The 24,079-nt window shown below is 36.9% G+C and overlaps 1 protein-coding gene across 5 annotated transcripts in view; it reads right to left on the bottom strand.

Moving 5' to 3' along the window:
• COL11A1 (collagen type XI alpha 1 chain) overlaps window positions 1-24,079 on the bottom strand; it is a 148,088-nt gene that overhangs the window by 65,077 nt on the left and 58,932 nt on the right. For all 5 annotated transcript variants that reach the window (XM_082053671.1, XM_082053672.1, XM_082053673.1 and 2 more), the window contains 19 exons: window positions 21,980-22,063; window positions 21,685-21,741; window positions 17,632-17,685; window positions 16,214-16,267; window positions 16,047-16,100; window positions 15,399-15,452; window positions 12,103-12,156; window positions 11,946-11,990; window positions 10,544-10,597; window positions 10,411-10,455; window positions 9,956-10,009; window positions 9,446-9,490; window positions 8,022-8,075; window positions 7,121-7,165; window positions 5,429-5,482; window positions 5,303-5,347; window positions 3,785-3,838; window positions 2,751-2,858; window positions 413-466 (listed from right to left, as the gene is read on the bottom strand). In XM_082053671.1, the coding sequence (XP_081909797.1) occupies window positions 413-466; window positions 2,751-2,858; window positions 3,785-3,838; window positions 5,303-5,347; window positions 5,429-5,482; window positions 7,121-7,165; window positions 8,022-8,075; window positions 9,446-9,490; window positions 9,956-10,009; window positions 10,411-10,455; window positions 10,544-10,597; window positions 11,946-11,990; window positions 12,103-12,156; window positions 15,399-15,452; window positions 16,047-16,100; window positions 16,214-16,267; window positions 17,632-17,685; window positions 21,685-21,741; window positions 21,980-22,063 (1,068 nt within the window). The remainder of the gene's footprint in view (window positions 1-412; window positions 467-2,750; window positions 2,859-3,784; window positions 3,839-5,302; window positions 5,348-5,428; window positions 5,483-7,120; window positions 7,166-8,021; window positions 8,076-9,445; window positions 9,491-9,955; window positions 10,010-10,410; window positions 10,456-10,543; window positions 10,598-11,945; window positions 11,991-12,102; window positions 12,157-15,398; window positions 15,453-16,046; window positions 16,101-16,213; window positions 16,268-17,631; window positions 17,686-21,684; window positions 21,742-21,979; window positions 22,064-24,079) is intronic.

Here is a 24,079-nt window from a genome sequence, read left to right as displayed (position 1 = left end):
GAAGAAGCAGTAATGACACAAATGGAATCATTGTATCACATGGAAAATTCCCATCACTATCAGCATCCATTTAGTGGTCAATATAGTGCCCATTCTCTTTCAAGCATACCAGCAGTTCCTTCATTTTCAAATTGTTTAGTGCACGGCAGTCTGATGCTTGCACAAAAACAACTCAGGATAGGATGGCAAAGGTTTGAAGGCAGTATAGTTAAGAAGAGGAAATATAATGCTCCTTAAAGAGCCTGACTTAGGGAATCCCATGTTTCTGAAGATTTTACTTCAGAACATGATTGTCAAGAAAGAAAACATGAAAAATGGTTCTTGCTTTGATGCCCACACCCTGATTCTTCAAACACACAACTAAAACAACTGCCATTGTGACTAATGTCAAAGCACATGATCCACAGCTCACCTTTGGACCTTGTCTTCCTGGATACCCTGGCAATCCGGGTACACCAAGCTTACCCTGCAAGAAGAAGGCATTGTTAAATGTTATTTTATCCTCCTTAGTGGTTCAGCAAACTTCTATAGAACATATTTTCTCCACAACCTAGAGTGATGATACTTCACGGAATATAATATTCAGTTAAACCCACTTCTCATTTTTACTGTTAATCAACAGTGGGCTCAGTTCCCCAAACTTAAATAAAAGTCTCGCTCCAATGAATGAGTTCTGCAAAGCCAATACCTCTGTGTCTTCTTTTTTTTTTTTTTCCCATGAAGTGCTGTGTAGTGATGTGAGGCTGTGGTCATTAAACTAGTAATATTCTTTAAGAAATAAGGGTGTAAATAGGTCTAAGTGAAAAGAAACCTTTTTTAATTTTTCCTGTGTGATGGTTGCTTTTTTTCCACAGACCTTTCATGAATAGACATTTGAAGAATATTTTTTTTCTTGAATAGTTCTAAACCGTTCGAGACTATGACAAATCATACCACACTGACTATTTGCTAACAATAAATTTGTCAACAAATGTTACCAACTTGCTATGTTCAGAAAGAACAGGATAAGCAGTCTTATCAACACTGACATTAACTATTCCTAGAAATAAGTACCCTACCCTTTGAGTCGGTCTCTTCAGACCTCTAGAGGATGAGTGATGGTTTGCTGCTGTCAAATGCCAGGGAAAGCAGTTTCAGTTTTTGAAAGATGGGAACTCTGGGAAAGAATGTGTCTATTTGCCTGTGTTCCAGACTATTACATTTTGGAGAAGATCTCAATAGAAAAGATATGATTATAAAGTATAATATGGTACTCTGTAATAACCTTAGATAATGAAAAGAGGAAGGAGAGACCTGTATGGGAAAGGAAATTTGCCAAAATAAACGTCTGCTCCTAAAAAATGCAGCACACTTGGAGATGTTGTGTATTATCATATTCATGTAAGTGCATGTGTCTGGCTGAGACATTAGTAAAGAAGAATTATTTGAGTTATGAAGATAACTCTAATGCTGCCAGTTATGTGCCACACTGAAACAAGCTGCACACATGACTACGGTTGAAATGGTTTGTAGCATGACAGTGCAATAAACTCTTGCCAAATTCAGTGAAAAAATTGTCCCTGATGTTATGATTAAGCAAGGCCAGTTGCATAAGCTTTGAGTGTGAATATGGATGGTTTTTTGATCATCAGCTCTTTTCTGGTATGTTCCTCATTTTTTTGGCACCATATTTGTTATTTCCATTACTAAACAAATCCAGCCCTGGACCTACTTGGGAAGGAGTTTTCTTATCGTGGGATCAGTTGAATGTAGAGAATAAAAGACTACTCTGGTACTTTCATTACTATGGAAGAGTAGTACCTTTGCATTGAAGAAGTCAGAGGAATAGCAAGGGAATAGGACATTGATAACTGGTCTTACAGAAACTTCCCTAATATTGTGGAGAGATCTAAGAGTTCACAAAGACTATTCTAGTCTTTGTGCTAAAATAGATATAATATATATATAAAATATATATTAAATAAATAAAATAAATATCACGGGACTAACATCATAGAATTAGTCTCTGACCCATTCCATTCTGGCCAGGTATCCACACAATATCCACACAATATATTTGACTTTCAATGGGTAAGAAAAGGTATACATATTTGCAGAACAGGGAAAACTTTGGGTCTGAAATTCCAAGCCCAGCTACCAGTGCTTTCAACACCAGTAATTTTTTAACTTGTCTTCTAATATTTAGGGCTTCAGATTCTGGACTTGGGAGACTCTGAGATTCCCATATATGTCATAGTGAAGAAGAAATGCTTGAAAACATGAACCTATATTCAAGTTGAGTAATTTGAATAAGCTTGAAAGTATGTTTTAGTATTGAAAATACTAAATGTTCCTATTTCAGAGACATCAAAACTGAGAAAGAAATGTAAAATGCACCTTCTGTCCTTATCTTGTCAAACAGAACTAGCATTAAAGACACAGTTAATGAAAAAATTAAAGACCAATATTTTCATCAGCATCTTTTCACTTGAGTGAAATACAGTATCCACATTTCTGAACCATCATTTTTGTTTTATTTTATAATTCTTTCCCAGCTATCCAAAATGTCACTGCTGAAATCAGCTTTCTTTTCTGATGCTGTCACCCAGTGAAATATGATACCTGCACACACATTCCTCAGCCTCCTTTCCTTCTCTATATCGATCTCAAGTGATTTTTGTTGAGGTCAGGATTCTACAGAGGTTTGTACTTATCTTTGTGCTTGTTCTCTCCTGTGTTTCATGTCACCATGTTGATATCTGGCTACTGACCTTTTCTCCAGCTGGACCAGCAGCACCCGGGTCCCCAGATGGACCTGCTCGACCTTTCGGACCTTCTGGACCATCTTCTCCTCGTGGACCCGGCTGACCAATTTCTCCCTAAAACACACCACCTCATAAATATGGAACAATTGCCTTTGTGCATATATTAGAGAGACTACCTACAATTACTTGAAAATAAGTTTTCAGTGAATGTAAACAGAGATCAGAATCATAGAATGGTTTCAGTTGGAAGGGACATTTAAAGGTCACCTGGTCCAGCCCCACTGCAATGAGCAGGGACATCAACTAGATCGGGTTGCACAATGCCACGTCTGATTTCCAGTTAGGAAAATACCACTGCTTATGTTCATTATATAAATGCAAATACAAATAAATTAGACACTGAATATTACTATCACAACTGTAATAGCCCAGATGATTTGCCTGAAGAGAGATGCATTTGGAAACTGCATATTCTTATTTTTCTTTCCCTAAATTCTTGTGAAGGCACCCTGACAGTCCATAGATGAAAAATGTCTGCATGTAGGTTCTTATGTGGGTACCATCTTCACAGTTATTTATATATACAGACAACAGATACAGGCCATGAGTTTCTTGTGAAAAGTTTTTTTAGAACCTCCACAATAATTCCTGTGAAAGGAAGTAAGTGCCTATTGGGATAAACAACATTTTGGCAGAGATTTGCAAGATACTAGGTTGGAATAGAAACATCTTTATCCTGGACAGATTAATTTTCCTCAGGCAAATACTGGAGATCCTGGTATCAGGAAAAAGAGATTCCTTAAGAAGAGGTTTAGTGAAAAGGATATGCAAGACTGACATTCTCCTCTTTATAACTGTGCCATTGTTGACTCACAAGAACCAAATCTCTGCCTCAAATCTGTGCATGCACAGGGAATAATAATAATTTAAGCTACTAGCTTTTATTTTTGGTGTAAATTTATTTGTTCATTTCAGTGGTCCTTTCAAAATAACACCACATAAAATATTTAAGAACATACGGGCTATGAATAAATGCTTACCCGATCTCCTTTAAGGCCCATGTCACCTTTAAATCCCGGAAAGCCATCTTCACCCTAAAAAAGGCAGAAGTGCATATGAAGACTTCTAGTAATAGAGAGGATGTTTTGCATAGATAAAGCAACAACTTCAGACACCAGAAAATCTAATACAGCTATTGCTATTTTAGAGAAATATCAGTGATAATTTAGAGAATTATCAGTGCACTACAGAAAATTACTTTTTAGTTTTAAAGTTTCTTAAAACAGCTGTTTAAAGCTGTTTAAAACCTGTGTAAAGATAGAGAAAACAAAATTCTTCTGTTTTATCAGGAATTATATTGCAAAGTCCTTTCTTAACTCCTGCGCTTTTTGATTATCACTCTTTTTAATAAGGTCGGTGGCAAACTATTCAGTGTTATTCTTTTTGATACCAGAACTTCCATTTTAATTATTTTTTCTTTTGAACTAGTGTCTTAATAGTATCATGACAGGAATAAAAAAGTTGGCTGGTTGTGATATCTTAGCAACAACAAAAAGATGTATGTTCACCAACTAAAACAAGAAGTAGTCACTCTATAGTTTGATATCTGGCAATACTCAGCCCTGCCTATTCTTACTGGCTGACCTGATCAAAAGAAAGCAGAAAAACCAATGAACATTAAGATTGCATCCATATACAGGTACACATTATTGTTACTCCTAATGAGAATTACTTATCTGCTGCCTAGCAAATTCTGGTAGAGAATTTACTTCAAGCATTTTAGTAGGTGCCCATGCTGAAATACAAGGAGACAGCACTCAGACAAATTCAGTTTACACCTGTATGAATTAGTCAGATACAAGCCAAAATCTCCAGAGTTTTTCAGTGGAGCTGTTCACAACTTGCTCTAGTATAGTTGATCAACTTTTGGTTCCCTCTTTCTTAGACTAACTCCTGATGTAACTACTGTTCCAATATCCACACAAAGACCATTGACTGCATTTCTACCTGATGCTTAGTTATATCCTGAGAACGAAGGTCTTTGTGACGAATAAGCACATAGTAAAATGTTTTACTACAATGCTCTTAGGATTTTTAATACGTTGAAGTGATATTGCTCACTTAGAATCTGGGTAATATTTAGACTGTCAATAAAGTCAGGAAAGCGTGATACCATGTTCCATGTTACTGAAACAAACAAACAAGAAAGGCTTTCTATTTCAACCTCACTTCAAAAAATAAGTTTGCGTTTTGCATTCCTGGGCCCACAAAAGTTTTATCTTCTCTCAAATCAGTAGCTGAGACAGATTGCAAGACAAAACCGGTCGAAAGGGGGCCCAAGACCATTCTAAGAACTGAAGGGTTTATATTCATTTTGTACCAGTGTAAATAACCGTGGAGGTCAGTAACTTATGAATTGGGCTTGGTATGTCCTTAGGGTAAGGCAAAAATAAACTCGTTGCTGAAAGAGAAAACACACTTCAGTGAAGGAGGCAGAAGAAATAAGTGAAATAAGGAACACAGAAAAAGGGAAAGGAATTAAATGCAGTCAGATTTACCTTTTCACCTTTGGATCCCTTGAGACCACGGACACCATCAGCTCCCTAAAGAAAGAGTACGAAGAATTACCCACATGTACATATTCAAAAAGGAGTCAGGAAAGGAATCCATTAATTAAATCTTACCTTTACTCCACGAGGACCTGGATAGCCAATTGGACCCTGAGGACCTGGAGGCCCCTAAAAGATATTGGAGTAAAGAACCTTTGTTTGTACAGTACTTGATTAGCAAGCAGTTCTTTTCTGAGTCTAATCCTTATTCTTTCACTATAATGCAGCAGTCTGGTGTGAGACACCAAAATAACACTGGACTGCCTGCCACTAAGAAAAGTCAAGTCATCACAAAGCATCCTTCAATGTCACTATAAAACTATTAATAGAATTATGAACTTGGTTCAACCTGTATATTTGGGAGACATCTATCCATATTACAAATTATCTGAAACAATGGTAATTGGAAAATGTAACAAACAAAAAACCAAACAAAAGACACCAATTAGAAACCAGCGGTGTCTTCCTAGAGAAAATTTGTATGTTAATTATGAATATGATACAAGTCAAAAGTAGAGATCATAATAACTAAAAGATTAAAAAAAAAAAAAAAAAGAAAGAAAAAAAAGAAAAAAGAAAAGAAAGAGATTCCAAACCTGAAAGCTAAAAGGCTCATGGTGCTATCAATGCTGACAGGTATCTGGATGCTGTTATTGGCAGTTTGGTCAGCATTTAAAAGTTGCTCAACTTCAATATTATACAATCTGATGGCACTGTCTAAAGAAACTGAGTTCTGTAAAGAGCAAAAGCAAGGAAGCCTGGAAACACATATCCGGGTCCGAGGCTGAGCTGTTTTGTTGATTCCCCGATGCCTCAGATGGACAGATAACAAAATCTTTCCCAAATGGGGCCATTGATAAGGTATGTTTCCCCTTTCTAACAGTGTCTTTTCACAAAACCTTCAGACTGTCTGAGAAATAACATTTTCTATCAAATTTGGCTGAAATCAATCATTAAATTGAAAAGACGTAAGGAACAACTGACAGATGGTCACACACCTGTACTTTTAAAATATAAGTGCCCTGTGTAAGCATTATTTTCTTAAAAAATCAGGATAAAGTCTACAAGCCTCTAACATAACATTTTGGGGCAAATAGCAATATGCTTGTGTCAGTGGAACTGTACTCTCTGAAATGTCCTATTCATTCTTTCATCCTGTTTATCGAGAATACAACCTTTTAGTATTGCGACTGAAATGGGTACTGCAACTGAAACTGATTTCAAATGCTATTCTGGATAAATAAGGGCAGCAGAATGCTTTAAAGATCCCCAAGACCCTTCCGTGCTTAATGAAGAAATCAAGAAATTACTTTTCACTGCCACTGACTTGAACACCTAAAAAATACAATGTATACGTATGCATTTGTAAATCTTCACAAAACAACATTCTGAAGAACCCTAGTGGGTACTCTATACAATGGAATTGTAAATTTACTTAAACCATTTGCAAGTTATTTATATTATTTAATATATGTATGTATATGTATTTAATATATGTAATAATAAATGTATGCAATCTTTACTGATTGCCATTTTGTCAAATCCACAATCAGTTCTACTTTAAAAGAGTAATCGTTATTGTTTAGAATCTCTATAATATTTAGAATATAATAAATGTTTGTCTGCACACAGATGCTTTGAATGTGTAATGGGTTTTCTATTATCTTTCTAATCAGTTCTTGGAACAACAAATGTGGCATAAAGCTGAAAACTCCCAAAAGTTTTCTTGAAAGCTATGTAAAAAAACAGAGAAGTTTTAAAACTCACCAATGCACCTTTATCTCCAGACTGACCCTCTTTGCCAGGATGACCCTAACGTAAGAGAAATGTATTTGATTTGGAAAATACTCATTTATCAGTAGTGATATTTTATAATAAAACCTCAATTATTTAAACACTTGAATTTCAGGTCACCCTTATTCTGTATTATAACGCATACACAGAATTTTGAGGAAAGATTTTCTTTTCAATACTGATTTCTTTTACATAACAAAGGAAAAGTTGGACAATAGTTAATGTCAATGTTTTCAGGAATACCCTGACCAACCCTTTTGTTTAGTTAATATGTCAGCAGTAAGAGGTTTTTAATGCAAGACACTCTCAAATTTGATTTTGAAACAAGCAGGGTGATTAATATTACAACATGAAGACATTCCTAAAATTACTTAAAAGATTGTGGAATTTATTGCATAACCCAATAGAAGGCTTATCTAGTTTTAATGTTCTGTATTTTTATTTTAAACTGTGACTCATTTTTAAAACAAAATACATTTATGTCTTCATTCCATATCAGTGTTGTTAATCCTTCAGTGCTCAAAACATTAACTGATCCACTGTTTTTCTCTCTTACAAAATTTACACTAAAATGCTGCAAAATTTAAAGGCAATTTAATGAAACTAAAGGTTAACAGAAGATTATTGTTTATGAGAATCACTCAGGAATCCTTTTCCTATTTTCACTTGTCAGTCTTATTAGAGGAGCATAGGAAATCTCTAGTTTTGCCAAGCATGTGGTCCCACCCATCATGTAGCCTGTTACTAACACTATTCATGTTTTGGTCTCATTGACATCCCAAAATTTTTTCAGTGTGTCTAATACAATATGACATATACTTTTACCTAGTAGAAGTTTTTCAGCATTCAATGGATGGAATATTTGGGTACTTACAGGAGGCCCATCAGAACCAGGAAGGCCAGGAAGGCCAGGCTTGCCTTGAGGTCCCTAAAGGCATGAAGAGAGACACATCTTAAGAACACGAGTGAACATTCTATCATTTGCTAGGATGATGGAGGATCATCCTTGCAGAGGACTGGTATGCCCTAAACCAGCAAACTACCTTAAATCTTTTTAGCATTTTAAAACAACTGGTGAACCCACCCCAGGTGTAGAGTAGCTATAAGAAAAATAATAATTAAAAAATTAAAAAGAAAATGGGGAAAAAAAACCACCCACCCATATTCAATACATTTTACTCTAAGACCTAAGGATATAAAATGTAGTTATACATAAATCCCTTGATATGGCTATCAGGCATAAATAAAAAATATAAAAAATTAAACCTAGAAAGATATTATCGTATCATACGTAAGTGCGAGGCCAGTTCTTACAATCTTTAGCCAATACAAGTCCCTCACACCTTTCAATGAGATGCTTGCCTAAGAACAGTCTTCAGGAATTACCCTATGAACGTGCACACACACAACACAAGGTCAGGAATTATTCTCCAGTGTAGACAATTAACTATTATTTAGAATTTCAGGAATAAAAGTATTCACCATATGAAAGTTACCAACAAGATCAAGAGGCAAAGAGTTCAGGTTACAGAACTCCAGCGTTCATGGTTGAAAGGCTTGGTACATCTTTGTGAAAGCCTCTGGAATGTGTGTATTGTGGACATAGCCCATTTTGCTAGAATAATACTTAGGCACACAGGCAGATAAAAAGCATGTATATTGTTTCCTAAAACCTCCTTCAATTTCTCATAAAGTGTACACTAAACAGCGAAGAGGAGCAAAATTAAAGAAGAATCAATAGAGTAGGAATTTAGCAAATAAGGGAGAAAAGTAAAATCAGTGTAAAATTCAATAGTGACATTTTTGAAATTACCAAAAGACATGTTTCAAACCACAAGAGCCTGTACAAGCAGATCAGGAAAAAAACACCAAGTGACACTACAGTATGCCAATTATACTGCAGAATTATGTCAAAATATCATCCTTGAAAAAAGAGAATAGAATCAGACCTGAGTACATAAAACTTCGTTATAAAAAAAGAGATTAATAAAAAGAATTTTCACAGCTTGCTGTGAAATTAATTAACATACAAGTACACACTGTTTAGTATTGTCGATAGGATTCTAAAGCTAACAACAGAAAATTAATTCAAAATAAAGGGAGGAAATATTGCTTGTGAAAAAGTGTACATGAGAGGAAACCCAGACCTCTGTTGGTTATTTACTTGATGATTTCTAGAAGATCTACTAATTTTTAGATCAGTTACTAGTCTTTAAAACATAGCAGAGCCACTAAGCACATGAGCGAGGCTGTTGCACAGAACTGGCTGTGAAATACCAGAATAATGCTGTCACTTACTTTTTCACCAGGAGGTCCAATAGGACCTTGCGGACCGGGAAGCCCCTATTAAAAAGAAACCAGTGTGAGAAACCAGGGAGAACAATATACATACATTCACCCTACTCAAGGCCCCTCATTAATCTGTTTAAACACACTGGCAAACATAGGTGGCTTTTTTTCCCTCCTTGCAAGTTAGATCAGGAGTTTTGCGTAAGCCCTTTGCACAAGCCACTATTTTGGCAGTAGGTCTGTAACAAGATCCTATTCAGAACCCTCCTCCAGGTGTGGCCGTTCCTGCTGCATTCCAGGAACACTGAATGAGTCATTTTTCTCCTGAATGAAAAATCCCCCTGAAAGCTTACTTGAAAACTCTGCTCCCACTGCCCTCAGCACATTTGTAGCATTATTTATAAAATCCTTGAAGCTTTACCAGTTTTGCACAGAAAGAGCTAACCTTTTAGTGATTTCCATTTATTAAACATTTGCTGCACATCGCATCGTATTTATTGAGAGTTATTTTACACTTACTTGTGGACCTGGAATTCCTTGCTGACCAGGAGGTCCTGGTTCCCCTTGAGGACCCTACCATGCAAAAAAATACCAGGGCATTAGATTTGCATTTCTGCACTACAGATCTTTGTTGTAACGACTAAAAGGAATACAGACTCAGCTTTGTTCCTCCCTCTTTAAAGTCTACCACAAACTTTCTATCCAGTATAATATTTTTTTCATGCTAATGAATATCATGGCCTTTTCTTTAATAGAGAATAACAACATAAAATCTAAGCACTGGAGTCTATGCTGCTAAAAGAATTCAAGAGAAAGCATGATTTGGCTTCTCTTTTCTATGTAAAAACATTATAAATCTGAATATTTTGACAGAAAAATTTAATTAAATGGAAAGGATGGCATAGTGGCAGGGACGAGAGAATGTGGAAAGGATTCTTAGAATCCACTCTCTTTTTAATTTCCAGCTTACTCACCATGTTTCCTTTTGGGCCTGAAGGTCCATCAACACCTGCAATGCCCTACAACAAACAATATAAACATGAACGACTTTCAGTGCACTTCCATTTTCCTTCGGGAAACTGCAAATATAAAACAGTTCATACGTACAGGTTGTCCAGGGGGACCAGGTGTACCCCTGGGACCCAGTAATCCCCGTGGACCCTGTAAGACAAGAAACACTTACTAAGAGCTGTATGATTTTTTCTGAACAAGAGAGGCCCAGGAGCAGGACTGGGCAAGGAGTGTCACAAGGAGTAGGAAAGATGAGGAGAAGGCAGCATGGGGGTTGAGGGAGAAAGAAAGAAAGGAAAAAATTAACTGATAACAGACTCTCCTGAAGGCCACCATATGTCTGAGCAGGCTGTCAGTGGAAGGGCAAGCTTTGATTTAGCCACTGTGTGGTCACTTCAGAGAAAGGTACGAGATAACTATTTATATTTGCTGATGCAGAACATTGGCGCAGCATCTTACACTGAAGTTGCAGCTGTGTATTGGCCTGAAGGTCTGACCTAAAGAGTAGCATACATACTTGTATTCCTGTCTTCAGAAAACACGCTGGTCTGTCATACTCTATACTACTATTCTAAGTGTAAAACAGTGCTTTTCTCTCTAGTAAAGACCAAATAAATAATTTAAAATTACCAATGATTTTATAATAATAAATGCAAGGCATTCTGGAAACCAAAATCAATTTGTCCCTCTTACCCTTAAAAAATTCCACAAAAGACCAAAGGCTCTTCTCCTAAATAAGGTGATTAAGATTTGGTCTATAACATAATATTTTGTCTTTATACTATGAAAAAGGATATTAGTTTTCATCATTTGTGTCATTATTCGTGTCATGCTGCAAAAGTAGGCAGGACCAAGTCACCAATCTCCTCATGTATGATACAGTCACAAAACACTAACATGTACTCTGTAGCAGCTTCTTCCTACTTTGTAAGTAGGCAGCAATATATCATACATTTAGGGTAAAAATCCCCTTTCTGAGGCTTGACTTCTTGCCTGCAATGCAGAACTCTGCTCTGCAGTGACAGCACCTGCAGCATTCCAACTGACAGCAGTGGAAATTCTGTATGTGAAACACTTGTAAAAATACACAATGAAGCACAGTAGTGTGAAAAAAGAGAAGAAGCCAGGTCATATTTTCTAATAAATAGATGTTTGGAAAACATTTTCAAAGCAACATGGGCTTGGTTATACTCTCATGTATCAGGGACTGCAGTGACTGATTTTACACAATAGCATAAGAAATAGCCTTTGCAATTCTGGAAGTTGTGTACACTTTGCTGGATATATCCCTGACTTAATTCTAATCCTCTAAGTAGTGTTTCACCCCTAACAAAACAGTTAATTTGTTTGCTTTCTAGCCAGAATCAATATTGTCTACATACACACACACAGAGTAATTTTTATACCTGGAATTCAGAACAGTTCAATAGAAAGGAAAAAAATCTGAGGGTGATTTTTGCTTGTAACAGAAACAGAAGTAAAAGAAAGCACTGCTTACAGCTTCACCTGGGAGACCTCTTGGCCCAACTTCCCCATCTTCTCCCTGTTTTTGTACAAGAGGAATAGAAGTTTTAGGAAAAAAGAACATGTATCATGAACATATTCCCATTACATAAGGATTCACTATAGATTTTACTGTGTAAATAGCAACTCACTCTTGACCCATCTTCACCAGGTAAGCCAGGAGGTCCCTGTGGGCCACGGTCTCCCTGTAGAATAAGAAAAGTTATTAAAACATTATATTGTTGCTGGAGACAATAATGGATGGGAAGGAAAATGAAAACAAATGTGTTAACTGAAGTCTGATGTGTCAAAACATGTCTTGACACAATGATACAAATCTGCAGATTACAGTCATTGGTAAAGTCTTCTATTACGTTAGGATAAAAACAAATGAACATTTGAAATAATGAACTCTTTGTGTTCATAAATTTTTACTCTGCAACTATTCTTGGCCTCAGAACATCCACAAACTACTGCTATAAAAGGCAGCATTTCCCACATTTTCCTTTGTCTCACTGACACTTTCCCTCTCTCCCTACGCAATATATTACTGCCAGTAAAATAAGGCCTGTGTACATGGGTCAGATGTTAATAAACCATTTGCTGGGCCCTGGAATATACATAGTGAAGATCACTAACCCCTTTTCAGAACCACGCACCCTGGCTCCAGTCATTGAGAGCCTGGGGACTGATTTGTCTGAGGCTTTGGATGGCAGCCAGATTTCCACACTTCCCCTCAGAGGTTGGGGCTTTTCAAGTCTATATATGCAGAGCCTCAGTAGAATCTGGACCATACTTTTAGGATTTATTTTTCTTTCCCTATTTCTAAAGAGAACTAGTGTGCTTCATAGCTCAAACACCACTGACTGACCTCTGTCTGGGCAGCAGGTTTTTAGACTGTGACTTCCTTCTGGCATTGGACAACAACCAAGTATTCATGCTGTTTTCCTTAATTTTATCAGTGTTTCCAAGGAGCCTGACCACTGCTGTGGATCCCAGCAGAGAAATATGGAGTCACTCTTTGATGCCTCCATTCTTTACTCTTTCAAACTTTTCTAGGGAATTTTAGGTAACTTGCTTTCTTACATCAGAGCTATCTAAGATTACAGATGTCAGGATTTTATTGTACTGCTTTCTGTCCTCTGTCAGTTGGAGTTGGCATGGGATGGAATGAAATTCTTTGAACTGCACTTCCATACCCATAAGATGAATTAATACAGGAGTTTCTGTATTTTGCTAAGTTTTGGAACTACTCAATGTGATCTGCTGGTAGAGCATGTGTTTTTCTACATGCTAAATGCTGAAAGATGACACGAGGCACATGATCTGTGCTCTAGCTTCCAATTAATAACCAGGTGAAGACTGACTTGAGCTTTCAAATACTGAAATAATTCATCCCCTCAAGGGCTACCTTTCTTGCCTTGCAATCACGTGGCTCTTAGGGTTAGACTAGGAGCTTGCATTCAGTGTCCTGATATTGCCGTACAGTAAGAACAAAACTTCTTAACATTATCAGCATTCTCACTTCTTCAATTCTCTAATTCTTTCCTTCAAATGTTCTGTTAAAATCTGAATTTCTTCTTACTTAGACCTTTTCTTCTAGCATATAGTGTCTTGCTTTTATACTGGAGAAGCGTTATGCATCTAGTAGATCTAAATGAGAAAAGTTCAAAGTCATAAATATTGAGGCTAAAAGGAATATTACACCATGTGGTCTGATCTCCCCTACATTTGAAGTCAGAAAATCTCATCCAGTAATTCCTGTCTGACAACTTGTGTTTGACAGAGGCATAACCTCAGAGAAACATCCAATTTGCAACGCATAGTTCAAATATGACTAATTCTGAATGACGTCCTACAACTTACGGGTTTTCAACATCTTACAGATGAAACATAAGTACAACAGAAAAAGTGTTTCTATTGTTTTTCTTTCTGTGCTCTTTATTGCAAGCCAAAGAGAACTGAATATTTGCATTATATGCTGTCAGTATATAGGAATCCAAAGAGCTGCAGCTATCTGATCTGGCTTTGAATTGAGTTGCTTTCAGAAAGATCACAGTGTGCAATTTTACAGAAGATTTCCATAGACACACAAGAATGCAGTGATCTTTAAATAGTGGGATGAAAGAAATTACTAAAAGAAGCCATGATTTTCATTATTGTTTTGCAAATTTCAACCCAAACTTATTGTTCCATTTTAGGGGGGGCTTTATTTATTTATTTGTTTAGGAAATATGAAACAAACAGAATATTTGCAAAAAAAAATTCTTTATGACTCACAAGGTTCCACAGACAGACAATGCTAGTATTCCAGGTTGGAAAGGAGACACACATTCCCTGACTCTGAACCAATTTCTGCTCAGCCTTCAGAGTGAAGTAGTGGCTAGAGCTTAATGCCTTGCCCCCTCTGCTGGTCACCTCCTGATCTGGACTGGATTTCAATTCTGTGACGCGCTGATTGCTTTACACTCTTTAAGTAAAAGGGGATGAAGGAAGAGGGCTGAGACATTTCTGTATGACACCAGGAGTTCTTTCCCAATTGCAAACAGAACTCAAACGAGTATCCTTAGATGCTATGACAAAGAATTACATTACGGGCCAGCACCTGACACAGTTGAGATTTCCTGGGAAGGGCACCAACTGCACTTACCCATTGAAGGGTGAGAACTATAATCATCCCTTGGTCATCAGGCTTTAGCACATATGGGAATACTTCTGTTGACATCCCCCCTCACTGTTTCTTTTATGGTGCATAGCACTTACCAGGACAGCAGTAAAGGAGGTCTATTCAGTAGAGCATGTTGTTACTGGCATCTACATTAGGGGTTTAATAATTTAAAGCAGAAATCCCCTGCTATGATTATTTCTCTACTTTGTAGGGAAAGATCCACTCTCATCCTACAGATTGGTATGACATAAGCAGCAAGTACATTAGTTGTTTTAAATATTACTTCAAGTTTTCCTAACTTATCTGATCTGACTCTAATACTTCTTTAAGCTGCAGTTGTTGGAATAAGTCTCACTAAACATTTCAGTTTGCAATTCAAATGCATTTTTTGAGCTAGCTTCTCAGCAGGTTAAAATTTGTCTTGCTCCTGATACAGAGATTTCATGCTAATTTCTTTTTCCTATTGCTATTTCCTTTAACAATAACTTTAAATCCAACAGGCAAATTCCTTAGCTAAGGAAAATCAGAGCAAAATCTAGCTGAAGATGTGAACTGAATTCTGAAAATATTTTAATATCATTAACATATATATGAATTGTTGCCTATTGATTGATATTACTGAAATATTTAGTGGGGAATATATTATCTGACAACACAGATACTATTCTGTAGCGTGAAAAGCTGGCATTTCCCCCCATAGTCCTTAATGCTGTTCTTAATGAATAGGGCACTATTTCTGTGACAGTATTAATTTGTTGTATAAATACACATTTTTCTTACCCTGTTACCTTTGTCACCAGGAAGGCCAGGGAGGCCATCAAATCCTCTGTCACCCTGGGAAAGAAGAAATTGCAGCTTTAGTAAATGACTATTACATTCTGTATTACTCTGAATAAATGGTGTGTTCCCTCTAGAAGATAATTTCTACCCTTGGTTATATGTACACTTTTCTTATTGAATGACATACATGGAAGGGAGCACATAGACCAAACTTGCAAAATTTATTTCTATGCATTAAAGCAAGAGAAGATGCCACACCAACTTTTTCACTGTGCTGTAATTATGCTATTTATAAAAAGAAGTCTACATTGAAATGAAAAGCTTGATTCTACCTGCACTTTGCAGACTCAAAACTTACTTTACTATTACTGATACTCTGTAAACAGAAACTGACTCAGAGGGATAGGAATCAGGCCCCAAGAATCAAGTTACTTCAAGGTCAAACCTCTAGCCATTACCATTAATTACCATATTTTAAATGGATGATTCATTCTCAGCTCTTGCATCTGACCCAGCTATCTGAAACCTCAGTATTTTCACTTGAGAGAAGAATTTTGGGTTGGCCTGGAAGAAACTGTGGTACCTACATAAAATCTCTCTAGCCCATTCCAAGACTGAATTAAAGCCTCACGTCTCATTATTATTTACCTTGGCACCAGGTTCTCCTGGCATTCCTCTGGCACCATCAGCTCCAGGACGTCCCTGCAAAAATCCAAAGGGGCAAACATTTGAAAGTGCAGTGAAATTAGTTAATATTTACATGTATTTAAAAAGAAATTATTTACCAGAGCAGGATTGATCCATATGCTACCTACCCTTTTGCCAGGTTTTCCACTTGGACCCGGGGCGCCTTGAACACCACGAGGACCCTGAATTTAAAGAGTGTAATTCTTAGAATCACATTCAAGCCAGCAAAAAAGTAGTTAAATATCTCGCCTCAAGAAAGAGACAAGATTTTTTTATACACAAAGCTGCATTTTTCCCAGGAGATGGATTCTGGTTTCCAAATTCCCATGAGTTTTAATACAACACGGGCATCTAAACTGGCCTCAGCACTACCAATTTTAACACTAGTTTTTGTGAGATTGCACTATACATGGTGTAATTGGTCCTTTTAACATAAAAGCTTCTTACATTCTTTTCATGGCTTTGAAGATCTCAGTCCGGTGGTTTAAAAACCCTTCTTCTTCTCATGCCAGAATTATTTTAGCCACATAATAATTATTTTATATTTGATTATTTCATATCCCTAACTCATACACAAACATGAGTTGTGCTGGCAAACAGCTCACATGCTGCCTTAGCTTTACACAGCACAGCTTTAACTGGAGGGAGACCAAACTACCCCAGGTGGAAAAACCTAATTCCACTTTTCAAACACGTAACTTTCACTGACGGCTGTGTGGGCATATGTTTCTGTGGTAGCTTTCTCATCCCCCATCCAAATGCATCTTCTTCAGGCTAAAAGAGCAATGGTAAGGACTAGCCATCCAAAAATACTGAGTAGGACAAGAAAAAAAAACAAAACCAAAACCTAAAAACCTAAGTAAGCAAACTGGAAGACTCACAAGCTGTTCAGAGTGCCTTTTTGCTTAATTGCTTTGTTTTTCTTGCAAATATCCATGTGAAATTATAAGACAGGCACTCAATAATGTAGCAAATACATGAAACCACTTGAGATATGGCAAAATTATTTTTCCAGAGACTCCTATCATGACTTCTTTAAGAACCCCGTTACCTTTAGGTTTAAGCTGAAAGATTGTAATATGTTTCAGTGATCTCTAACATAACTGCACAGGAGTTGATATAACAGTAAGCTGAGAAGGATGCACTGATTCTGGAAGACTTATTCTTGCTATGTCATGTCTTTCTTGAAAATATCCCCGTCAATTACCGACTAAATTAAACCTCTCTCATCTTATGAGATCTGATAACATCAGAGCCCAAGGTCATACAGTTGCAGACTGACATGATTATTCAACAAAGAGCCTGAAGTGACAATATTAAAACAGGTTTCCATGTGATGACACTCTACATGTGACAATAAAGATTGTTACTTTCATATTTCAAAATGAACAATCAGGCTATTGCATTTAATTAGGATAGTATTGCAAAAGTTTTTTTTCTTTGGTTGCACATGGAAAGCATATCATTGATTGATTTATTCTACGTTATATGAATGCATTTTCTTAAAGATAAACATGCTCAAACATAACAGGCAATATTATTGTACCTGGGGACCTGGTTCACCACTTTCACCCTTAGCACCTGCTGCTCCAGGTCCACCCTTGATGAAAAAAAGCAAAACATGTTGCTTAAATATACAAAAAGCTCATGAAATGAATAAGTTAGTTTTTATTTCTATGCATTAATTTCAGGGAGAAAAAACAAACCATCCCCTATTCATTAGGAGGTATGAATTCACCATTTCAATATGCAGATAAACCCTGATATATCGTTGTCTGGACACAGAGCCGAACTGGGCCAAAAATCTATTACCAAAGAAAACTCCCACCAATTTTAATGGGATCAAATGTAAACCTTTCTTCTCTATTAATACTTGAGAGCTAAATATGAGCATAGTAAAAACGTAACTAATGCAAGCAGAAGTGCATCTGCTGTAGGGAAGGTAACAGAAATGAAAGCTGCCTATTTTTACCTTTATCTGTTTCTTTGTTGTACTGAAAATAACAGCGTCTCTGAGTTCAATCCAAAGATCAATATAGTCAATGAAAAATACCCTGTCCCATCTTGCCATGAACTCCAGGGATGTTTTAATCCAGGTCTTTGCACATCTGGCCCTGAAGAAGTAGGAAGTCTATATAACTGCATCTCTTTTCTATCATTAAATGATGATACTGATTTTCAGAGTAAATACTCCTCATAAAGAGACCTGAACTAGGGTAAGATACTGTACAAGGAATCTGGGGCAGAACTAGTCAAAATTAGTTTGTGTTTTCTTAATGGCAGTCTCACAAAAATAGACACAACAAAACAAAAAATCTCCACATGCTCATATAGAATACAGGCTCAGGGAAGGAACATGCTGGAGTTCACTATTATGGACAAAAGAACTTTTGCATTTCTGACCTCTGAAACAGGTCATGACCAAATGTATTTAATGTGTATTTAATATGAAATTAGTCTTGCAGACCTCGGAAAATTGTTAATCTTCTATATTCACCATAGTGATCACTGAAAGAAAGAAGTGGTCCCATGGCTTGGCTTAGTGCTGAGTCTAGCAGCCTGGAGTCAAAAGAGTCTCACTGACCTTGCAATTATTGAATCGAGTCCTAAGCAAACTGGAAATCAGATCCCGAGCTGATACTGGCAGTGGACAGATCAGTGGTTTTTGGTAGGTGGTGACTGTTTGGGTTTTCCTGATGTAAGCTCTGCTTTTAATTAATATAATTGATTACATTTAGTATCTGTAGGCAGATATTTATTTTGTATCCTATGTTAATTAAGCATCTGAACTCCTGACTCAGTTGAAGCTAGACTGAGGCTTTGACACTGCTATTTTAAGACTTCTAATAACTGATATGTTTCTAAATGTATCTTACAAGCTACTAGATTAATTTAACAAAATATAATTCACATTAAGAGTAAAATCTCCAACTGTTTCATTCTTAAAATAAGCTGGGCACACAAACAATTGACAGACCAAGAATCTCTAGTTGTTTCTGGAACCATAGGCCAAAAATGTCACCAGATCAAAGAGCTGGATTTCTAGAGCCTCCTGGTGGCCTAGAAGCATAATGCCTATTAATACTATACATTTGTTGAACTTTGCAGGCAGAAATTCGTGAAGGGTTTTAAAACATGAAAGCATGAGTATGAGGCCAGGTCATGTGTCAGCTAAAGATATGCAACCCACTGTCAATATCATACTGGTCTTTCCTGGCTTACAGCACTTCTATAGTTTTTTTGTCTGTATAGACTGAATGTTATCCTGCAGGTCTCTTGATTTAAATACACTGCTGGAAATAGTGAACTACTTTGTTAAATAGGCTCAATGTGTTTAACTGTTTCTAAGTATTGCGTACCTAATCATGATCAGAGTCTGTGAGCCAAATTTGCTGCTTGGTAGCAACTATTTATTTTGGAAGAATTGCTCCAGGAAAAGCTTGCTCTTGTATAGGTCTGCTTAAAAATACAAATAAAGTCCAGTGATTTCAGTTTCTGCAAAGTGAGATTCTGGTGGGATATTTAGCTAAAATTTACCTGAAAACAGTAGATTTCACCTAGATAAACAGACTGGGCTTATAAGACAGGCCAATTTCGAGCATAGCATAATCCGGAACAATTTTTTTTATCCTATATGAAGATGAGGTGAAGCACTACCAAACCAATCGAGAGTAAAACTTAAAAGAGTTTTAGTGTCTTGTAGCGTTCAAGGGTCACTGAGGAGAACTAGGACCAGGGAAGAACACGATCCAGAGTATTCCTTATGCTCCCCCAAATATTCCTTCAACAGTATCTAATTACCTTATGTTCCTCTGGGTTTTCTTTGTTAACAAAATTGGTCACTGGAGAGAATAGTAGCAAGAGCCACTGAAGCAACCTTTCTGTTGCACTGTGTTGCTATAATTATACACAATGACATGGACAGTAACCTGGCCAGTATTTTCTGTTGGTAATAATAGGATGCTATACTCATTTTTGTCCATATGCCTCTCCTGCTTTCAAACTAACAGATACTGTACATTAAGGAAGGCAAGGATTAGAGGGAAAAAGAGGAGGCTGGAAGGTTGATAGTTATTGTTCAGCTATGGGCTGTGGCTGAAGAATCACATTAAAGAAGGAAAGAAGTGCAAAAGAAGGGAAAGGAACCGTATTATACTACAGTCTCACCACTTATAAGTTATGACCCAATCTCCACAACTGGGATGAGTGGAAGGAAACTACTTTGGAGGAAAATTTTACTGCTTTCTGAGGCAAGGAGAAAACCAGGTAGCCTCCAGCAACTTCTGTTTCTGTCTTCTATGTGTGCTGTAGTAGTTCTGACTGGCATATCTCTGTAGTCACTTTTTCTTCACAGAAAAAAACAATAGGAACTTGCTTCATTGTTTTCTCTTGGCTACCCAGTCACTTGTTCTCATTTCTCAATAGCACAATTGTATTCTTGTCTGTGTTTTACAATTAGGTGTTTATCTGATCTAATGAAAAATGCTAACACTGTGTCCATCAGCATAATGATGATAAAAATAAAAATTACAGCAGAGATAGATCAAAATTTAAGAGGCAAAATACTTGCTGACCTAGCTGTGCCATCACAGCAGACAAAAATAACCATTTCTAAATGGAGTGGATCTTTCAAATAAGGATGCTGTACTTACTGTAAAAGAGAATTTTACATTACAGGATAAATAAAATCACCTTGGAGAAAGTTAGAAAAGACTGGTCTTTGAGAAAGCTTATGATCTTGGCTGCAGCATTTGTTATTTTATATCATGGTACAGATGCTTTATAATAGCTTATTGAAATCTGGTAAATGCTAAATTACCCGCTTTAGTGGACTGTTGAGTCTGAAAAGTATCCATTTCCTGAATGAGGAAATTGCAATTGCAAGATTCATCAAGTGGCTTTGGCTTGCTGAGGTTCCTACCTGGTTTTATTCTTTCATTTTGAGTATTGTCCTTTTAAAGTGTTTGTAGGGATTACAGAGGCAAACCTATTTGTGATCAAAAAGTTGTTTTGCATGTAATCAGAAAAACTGTTGTGTTCCATGTATAGATTTTGTACAAATATTAAGCTTTTTCAACATCCACAGGGCCACTTTCAAGATCATTTGGTATTAACAGTCAAGACAAATTCATGACTGAAGTAAAAAAAGTACAAATCTGTGTGGCTCTTAACAGTTTATAGGAATGACTCTCAACTCTGCAGATTCAGCTTAAATAGTGAGCCACGGTCATTCTGCACACTCTTGCTTCAGTATCTCCTTCTGTGGAGTTTCATATTTACCACAAGAAATTTTATAAACATTACTACAGGGATGACTGACTGTAGAGGCATGTGTAATTACTTACGTAAAACTATTCACTGGTTTTGTAAATCTACCAATGTGCTTTATCCAAACAAACCAAAATTTACCATTAAAACTGATTCAGTATTCAGGATGCATTGTAGACCTTGAATAAGAATATAAACGATGGTTTTAATTATATCAGTTTCTTTTCAAATAAAGTAAGTACAAATACAGAGGTGTAGGCAAAGCCAGAATGAGATCCATGGACTTGCATTACTGTGTTCTTAAACCTGTGCCCCTGTTCTGTTTACATACCACAGGACCTGGTCTTCCAGTGAGTCCCATGGGACCAGGTGGACCTCTCATAGCAATCTGAGAAAACAAACAGAACAAAACACCAGTTTTCAAGAAAAAGTTGCCAGCCAGCATACAAATTCCATATAAATACAATTTCATAATGCATTAGCAAATAGCCAGTTGTCAATAAGGATGACTACTCCAATGAGATGATGCTTCAAGATCTTTACTTCACAACCTGCATGATATAAAATGGAACTTTTTTGGAGCTGTACCCTTGCAGCAGTTTTGTTTGTAGACTCCTTGTGCTCACCCTAGCTTGCTGAAGAATAGCTTGTGCTTGAGCTTCCTGAGCTGAGATTGTTGGACCCTTCTCACCATCTCCACCAAAGCGGAACTGCACATATAAAAACAAGAAAAGAAATCAGAATATATCAAATTAAAACCAGACTTTAGTTCATCCCACTAACTTCAGAAGACTGCTGCACTGAGGCCACTGGATCCAGCATGAATATTAAGTCACTGGAAACAGTTTAGAACTGAAGCACAAATCTAATCCCTTATTAACAAATACTTTACTGTTTTCGTAGGAGTTTGATTTTAATTTTGTTTGCTTCTTTGCTTGCTTCAAAAGAGGCCAAAATAGAATTTAATTGTCTGCAAAACCTCATTAAATATAGGTATCAAAATTGATTAATTATCAGTACATTAGTGGCTACCCAAGAAAAATGCAATTCAATTTAAGGCAGACTTTAATTTGAAAAACATTTGGTATCTAAACTGAAACAGTTTTGTGTCATTTCTGACAATTTCAAAATCAATTACAGAATAAATTTTAAGTACTCATTCCTGCACTCTTGGACTGTCATTGCTCACGAAACTGCTAGCAGAAGCTTTGCAATGTTGCAGAGACTCTATGCTGCAACAAGAAGCACGGGATATCCGACCCATGAATCTTTCATTGCCCACACCGTTTGTCTAGTTTTCCTACACCCAGAGATGGCATCGGCACTGAGGTCTTTCTCCTGCAGTCTCATTGTTATCAGAATGGAAGGATTTTTGGGGGGCAAATGGTGGAAAACCTATGGCTTTAAGCCCCAACAAATGAGCATCTGACTTTCTCTAAAATGAGAACTAGCAAGCCTTCTATCATTTGAAAAGAGGCCAGGTGGTTTCTAGGGATATGCATTATGTGGAATCAACCACATTTTCAAAATATTCTTCCAAGCAAAAATGCCTACATGAATTGTCTTGCATCCATTGAAACGTGAAGCCATTTTGATGAAATCGAGCCCCACACATGATAACAAAGAGCCACACATCCCACAAAAGGTGTTTGCCACATGTTACTCAGTGTTTTGAATGTACCTCTGTGACAAGACTTATCTGCCACTGCTAGATTCAATTCCACCTGCTAATTCCTTTATACCAGGATGGTATAAAGCGAGCACATCCTCTGTTATATAAAAAGATAGTGGTTTCTCAGTGGGGTTTATAAATGTGGAAGTCAGGATGATGGTTAAACTACTAGGCTGGAACTCGAGAGACGTTAAGCCAATTTCTTCCTTCCTGAGAAATGTCTTGGTTTACTTGGTAAATTACTTGTGGTGAAACTCATTAACATCTAAAAATAACACTAGCAAGATTTTGCAAAGTGACTGATAGGTTAATTATTAGTCCACATTTACCACTTTTAATGGAGCAAACTAATAAAAGATAAATTTTCCTCTGCTGGCACAGCAATTACAGACAGAAGAATAATTTGAGAATAATACACCAGAGGAATAGTGGCATATCTCTATCAACTAATTCTTGGTAAAGAAATATTGCTGTTAGACAGCCAGCTGTGATAACAAAACTTCATGCAAGCACAAGGTCAAAAACATTACCTTATTTTAATAAAATTCCATCGATTGTTTCATAAATAGAAAAGAAACTTCACAAAATCATCCTTCCCTCATTGACACTGATGGAGTTCTGCTTCCTGTATCAGAACTGCAGCAACTACAGTTCTGAGACTTTTAACTTACTTTGCTTTATTGCCCCTTCATTTACAGTTGCTTTATCAGTTCTCTGGGACGGTAGTACTCATCAGATCTTTCACATACACACATACACTTAGGAATAATGAATTCCACGCACACAGTACTTCTCAGACCACAAAGCTGCAAGCTACATTAACAGTTTTGGGCTTGTTCCTCCACCTGCTAAAACAGATGGTGTTTTGCTTTGACTCCAGTGGGAGCAGAGCTGGCTATGTGAATATATTTCTATTCAAAGGATGCACTGACTCTTCAAAGAGGACATTGAAGTCAAATTTTAAGCATGGAATACTTAAAATTCTCCGTGTCAAAGAGACTTGGAAGCACACAGGCCTGCTGGGAGTACAAGTCCTTTGTGCAACAGCAAGCTC

The sequence above is a fragment of the Streptopelia decaocto genome (genome assembly GCF_964273445.1).
Source record: "Streptopelia decaocto genome assembly, chromosome: 5".
Lineage (NCBI taxonomy): Eukaryota > Metazoa > Chordata > Aves > Columbiformes > Columbidae > Streptopelia > Streptopelia decaocto.
Note: the sequence above shows the minus strand (reverse complement) of the source record. Positions and strands in the feature narration are given on the sequence as shown.